Source organism: Buteo buteo, chromosome 26 (genome assembly GCF_964188355.1).
Source record: "Buteo buteo chromosome 26, bButBut1.hap1.1, whole genome shotgun sequence".
Taxonomy (NCBI): Eukaryota; Metazoa; Chordata; class Aves; order Accipitriformes; family Accipitridae; genus Buteo; species Buteo buteo.
Genome location: NC_134196.1, coordinates 4207103 through 4213477, shown reverse-complemented (window position 1 = coordinate 4213477; position 6375 = coordinate 4207103). Strand labels below are relative to the sequence as shown.

Genomic DNA, 6375 nt, shown 5'->3' with positions numbered 1-6375 from the left:
ACCCATTTCTAATAAGGAAAGGAAAAGCAGCAGAGACCATGCTCCCATAGGGAGGGGCACTGGATTTGACAAACTCAAATTTAAAATTTAAAAAATAATCATACGAGACTGGTTGGAACTATATAGCCAAAGGCTAACAATAATAAAAAAATAAAGACATGAACACAAGTTAAGAGGCATCTAGAATGCCTCCATGGTTGTGCACTGAGTATGAAAGAGGGAGGGGTAGTGTGAAAAAGCTTTAACTTCTGAGACCAGAAAAACCAGGAGGATGCTGTCTTTGAATACCTGAAGTATATACTTCTCTGTTAGCTTTTATTGTATAAAACAGCTGATGTCTACCAAGACGTTAATACTACAACACAGTATTCCTTTGCATCCACAAAACAGTCAGTACTGATCCTTTGCTGCTTCACTTTTGATAAACTGCATCAGCATATCATCAGAATATTTTAAAATGTGAATTTCCTCTACTTTCCCTGCACCTGTAATGATGTCCAGTGTTTCATTCAACAAGAAACAAATCTCTCTTCAAAAACAACAGAAAGAACCAAGTTTGGTTATAATGGTCTTGTTTCCATGGAAACACTGGCCTTTTTAGGATGTTTGATGATGTATTTTCCATTTGATCAGTGAGAAAGAACTAGTAGCAAAACACTGAAAACACAACTCAGAGAGGAAAGTTAATTTATTTGTCTAAAACATCAAACTAAGTTGAGATACCTTAGTTCAGTCAAAGCTTCTTCAGTTTCTTCACAAGCCTGGACTTCATAAACAAATATTCCAAGTTCATCTATCTACAAAAATAGGATGGACAATTCTTGACTTTCTTCAGATATCAAGTTAATTTACAAGTCCTTGAAGATCAGATGAAAAATAAGAAGCGATCCTATATTCCTTAATACACTCCACCACGTTTCTCAAGTGTACTGAAAAGGAGGAATATTAGCCTTCTTTGGAAAGGTGCATGGGAAGGCTTATTGCCATCTCTTGGAGACAGGGTATGCATTTACATCACCATGACTGCCATGGTACAGAATCCTTGACTGCTACTTTTATACGCCATGACCAATTATCTGAGAGTTGTAGTCTGCTGTCTCCATTCGCAGAATATATGGGATGATGCTATCAATCTGAACATTTCCAATTAGTCCTGCAAAGAATAGCTCTTCAGTGATGGCAGCACTCATTAGCCTAAGAGCAGGCAATCGGAGAAGAAGTCTAGACAGTCTGGAAGATAAGTTTGGTAAACAGTGTTAATTGTGGTCACAGATTTTGGTGTTATTCACAATCATGTTATCAGTAAGAGAAGAGGAAAAATAACAAGAGACAATACTGGTCAAAATTTGTTATATCTAATTGATGACAGGCTTAAATATTTAAATCAGTAGAGTATTAAATTTATGTTCAGTCAGGTCTTCAACAGTACAAAAAAAATGTGATATGCCTGTCAGTTACATGGACTGTATAATGTTTGGACTTAGACTAAATGAGGAAATATTCCAAGTAGGTGCAATTCAAAATGAAAACATTAAAAATATTTATTTTATTTCCAAAATTTCATTTTGGAAATTAATAATGAATGAGTAGATAAATAATACTCATAATATGTATGAGTACATGCATAACATTTGAATTGCTCTACAGGTAATTTCTTCCATTTAAGGAGATAAGAAGAAAATATACATATTTATTAACGAAATACTGTACAAATCAGTATCATCAACAAACTGAAAAGAGAATCAATCAAGTAAGCATGTAAGTTTACAGACCTGTAAGTATCATCCGGATATGCTTTTGTTACATAGTCTTGGAACTCCATGTAAGCCTTTTCTTGAAATTTCTCAATCTGCACCACATTTTCTAGGCCTGGGTGATCTGAAAAGAACCCACTCTACATTGTTATTATACCTGTTGGATATAAGATGCACTAAAATCCATACAGATTATCTAATTGTAAGCATACTGAAATCATTATTTGGCAGCTGTAGCAAATTCACAGTTTTAGTGGAGGACACTGCTTTACCTCTTTATATTTCTTTTCCTCTATGTTTATGTTTTATTTAGTTTTCTATAAATACAACCAGACATTTTGAAGAGTTCAAATAAATGCAGTGCTTGCAATGCTTACATCAATCTTGATGATACAGCTCTGTTCTCTGTATAGCAGTAGAACAGCACTGTTTTAATACGCTGACATTTATTGGAATATTGTATGCACAAATAGCACTTGAATGGGAAGTGAAGGATAAAATTAAGATCAGTGGAAAAAGCAGAATAAAAGGCTATGAGCCATTTGTTTCCTAAAAACTGCAGAAGATATGTAGCAGATCATTCTTTTTCAACTGTTTGGTGCAAAATTTTCAAATGTGCTAAACATAATTTTTAGCAGTGGTTTAAACACTTGAAATTTAAATCTTGCTAAAATGAAAGGATATTAACCTAACTGCCAAGTCACAATTGGAAATTAATATCTGGTAATTCTGAACACTTTACATGGCCTGTAATTTTTATTATCCATCTTTCCTAATGTAAATAATTTACTGTCATAGCAGTGTGAAAAATAATAGAATTTATTTTTCAGAAATGGGATCATAAATGAGCTGCCAAATTATGTCAGATAGAAGATTATTTCTAACAGTCACTCCTCCTCTCCAAATATATGGCCTTCTGTCAACCAAACCAGGAGGTTTTCGTCTAGCTCTGCAGATACAGAAGCTTTCAGAGCAATTTAGCAGTTATGTGATACACTGGACTCCCCTGAACACATCATTTCACAGAGGAATATTCAGTCATTCTGAAAGCATGATTTCAAATTTTTGCAGAGGACAAGAGGTTAACAAGTTTGTAAAGCAGCAATACATTTTGAAGAGTTGTCACTGACATGCAATATGCATTGCTTCACGACGCTGTTTTTAGAGCAATGTCAGAAACACAGCTAGCAGTCAACTTCTGAAAACAGTAGTTTGAAGACCACTGCTAGTACGCTAGTAGCCATTTATAAAGATGCAAAGTCTTCTAGGCACTCCCTTTACAGTCATCCCTTTGCCCAAGGCTGTCTTGTGACAGTCAAACAGCTGGCACGGCACCGAAGATTTTCAGTAATCTTCAAGTCTCCAGCTGTGGAAGACAGCAAATCAGCCGGGCCTACTAAAGCAGATGTTCTTACCTTAGGTCTCTGCTGCATGTGCAGCCCAGCCCCATCCCGTAGCAGAGCAGTAAAATCCCTGAAATTGTAATTTCTGGCCTGTGAATCATTGCCAGAACATCCCTTCTGTTCAAGGTACTGACTTTCAGGTACATGAAGATTTTGTTACATGGTTCATTGGATCAAGAATATTGACAACACATTGCCATTAAAGCAGCTACATATCATTAGGAATGTGATCCTGAAAGCATGTGAGCTAATGAAAATTTATCTCAAACATGTGACTGGATATAGTCTTTTCCCAAGTATTTTTCCTTCTACCTTTTGTGTTGTCAAATCTAATTGGAAGGAGACAAATTAACTTCAGACTAAACAAATAAGTAAATATTGCTTTGCAAGTGTAACGTTCCTAGAGAAATATTTTCTGTTGTCTAAAAGGACTGATTTCTTCAGACAAACCAACAGATTCTGTCATAAATCCTAGTAGGCACTGCGCTAGAAAAATGGGCTTGAGGTATTCTTCCATCATTTTGTTTCTTTCCTGGAGCAACCTGTACCAGTTCTGAATATGGAAATGCTGTGAAAGGACTATTTTGGGGTAAGGAACACCTAAAGGAGAATTACATCTCCTGCAAGCATTATCTACTAAAATTGAACAAACAAACACTTTCCCGCCCTCCACTTAAAGAAAGTCTCTGCCTCTTCTGAAATAACAGTGAGAAGTCCAGGGAACTTCTTTAATTCTTCTTTTAAATTTAAGACCTGCAGGATACTGATATAATATCTGAATGCCTTTAGTGAAAAGTTAATTCTACAATTTTCAAATAAAGAAAATTAATTTTGTAATTTTCTACAGTCCACACATACGTGTTATATAATCTAAGTACTCAGTCACTATCTATCATAACCAGAGGGTTCTTGTTCCTCCATATTGTAGACTAATCTCCCAGAAGGAAAAAATAATCATTATTTTATTTTATCTTCACTGTCTAATGTATGTCCATTAATGTTACTTGGAGTATATTAGGCAAATACTGTTCAGAAGACAGAAATAATAATATAAGGGAATGTTTCTGGTGTTCATTCACCAGAAATGCTGTATGTAATATTTATTTTCAAAACACCTATGTGAAGTGAGGTGATATGTTTCTGTAATTTTGCATGTGAGAATCGATGCCCAGAGAGATAGCCTTTCATACATTAAAACCCGAACTTCAATCCATCTCAGCTGGATGTGCAAGAACAACAATTCTGAAAATCAAACTGCAGGTCCTCAGAAAAAACACCCCAGAAAGGAAGCACAGAATTAAAAGCAATAAATAAATAAATAAATAAAAATAATAATTACAAAAAAAAAGGCAGAGGCAAGAGTAAAACTTAAGTCTCCAAAGCAGCATTCAACTATTTACATGAGAAGATTAACCCTCCTCTTCCTGCAGTCCTCATTACACACCTTCCAAGATTCCTCAACAAGTGAAGCAGTGGTTCTACAAGTGATACTAACTGCATATAATGAAACAGGCAGAAGTTATATGGCAAAAAAATAGCACAGATTAAAGTTTTACATTTGGAATAATTACATACCAGGACTGAAGAGGACGATTGCTTTCAAATAGGCATATTCATATCCATCTAGGCAAAGCTTAACCATGCTGTTACAGAACTCTTGCAATTTGAAGATATGCTCCATTACTAGTTTTCCTCTGTCTGTTGGCAGCTTATCTAAGTCAACACACACACAAAATATAAACCCTCAAGTCAACACACATGCAAAAAATGTGGTCACACTGGATTTTTAAAAATAATGATTTTATTAGATCCAAACAGTGGGAAATCTCTGCCATCTATAAACTCACATACTAGGTCTGAATAATCTTGACACCAACAATTACGCACTATAACAATCTCCCCCCCCATTGCACAATTAGGTCTCTTCCTGCCACTAAAGCTGCCAGTAATCAGGCGTGGACTAGAGCTTGAAATGATCAAGCAAGGGAAAGACTACTTAGAAGTAAAGAATACACTGCGACTGCAGATCTGTGCTCTACGTCTAAGGGTCAGGTGCCACGAGGTAGGTTACTGTACAGTTTCTCGGGTTATTTTAGTCAGTCAAAGACCATGCCGCTGCTGAAAAAGAAGGTGCGCTACACACCTTTCCTGATTTGCATCTAGGGGAATGTGGTTGGTGCAGAGTTGTTCCCCTTGGGTCAGCAATAGCTAAGCAGCCTGAAAATCCCGTTCCCTCCACAATCCGTCAAACTAGGTGGGGTCCCCGGGCCCCACAAACTTATCTCTTGGAGATGCTGCAGCTGGCATACTACACAACTGGAAGACATTGGTTATCAATTTCTGATTTTTGCATTCAAACTCAATTCCCAAATTAAATGGCAAAAAAAATAGATTTGTAGTAATGATAAAACCATGATTAATTACTACAATACCCTTTTTGGTGAACAGGCTTAAAAATGATGTAGACCAAATTAAGTTCCCAAATTCCATTTGTATTCCTCCTAAAGACATTCACAGATTTGTTAGTATCTTTAGCTGATCCACATTTAGTGGTTTAATCAATTTATTTTAATTATAAACTATTGCTATTTATAGGAGGATCTTCTGGGTATTTTTCTATCATGAAAAACCCTCGGAAATACTTCTTTAATTCCCTCATCATAAAAGGACAGGAAAAATCTGTAGTCTGGTGGACTGTTTTTCAACAGTTTACCAATCTGTTTTTGCATAGGATTAACAACAGTGACTTTTCATACATGTAACAGCAAAAATCTAGTTTAACCTGAAAATGCTAAGATTTTTGTATGTGCATCTACATTATTAAAAACATGTTAAGACTATGAACAGATGAAGACTATACTATTTTTGACTGGTTAGCTTTTAGTGCTGACAACCTCGTGAGTGTTCACTAGCACACAAAGATTAGTTAAAAGACTCCCCTACTCAGAAGAACAATTTCCTTCACTGCAGAGTGAATGAAAGAGGAGGCCAACTGACATCTCTTTCATTTGAATGAAAAATATGCAAAAGATGCAGGGCATAAGATTAATAAGCAACAAAGTATACTTAGTGAAGATCTGTTGAAGACTCGCATGTAGTCTAAAACTAATACACAGAAGTCAAGAAGCCAAGTTATGTACAGGAAGTATATCACCAAATTGGCATTTGGCTCCTTTGTTTCACAGCTATGAACAGCAAGGACAGGTAGGTCATTCTTT

At 35.9% G+C, this 6375-nt stretch overlaps 1 protein-coding gene across 14 annotated transcripts in view; it reads right to left on the bottom strand.

The window, feature by feature from the left end:
- Nucleotides 1-670: 670 nt before the first annotated feature.
- Nucleotides 671-6375, bottom strand: part of NR2C1 (nuclear receptor subfamily 2 group C member 1) — a 49110-nt gene continuing 43405 nt past the window's right edge. For 13 of the 14 annotated variants that reach the window (XM_075058066.1, XM_075058069.1, XM_075058060.1 and 10 more), the window contains 3 exons: nt 4733-4870; nt 1773-1878; nt 671-1230 (listed from right to left, as the gene is read on the bottom strand). In XM_075058066.1, the coding sequence (XP_074914167.1) occupies nt 1056-1230; nt 1773-1878; nt 4733-4870 (419 nt within the window). In that variant the 3' untranslated portion in view covers nt 671-1055. Of the gene's footprint in view, nt 1231-1772; nt 1879-3169; nt 3228-4732; nt 4871-6375 lie in introns of all 14 variants that reach the window. The other variant, XR_012654481.1, reaches the window with a different exon arrangement.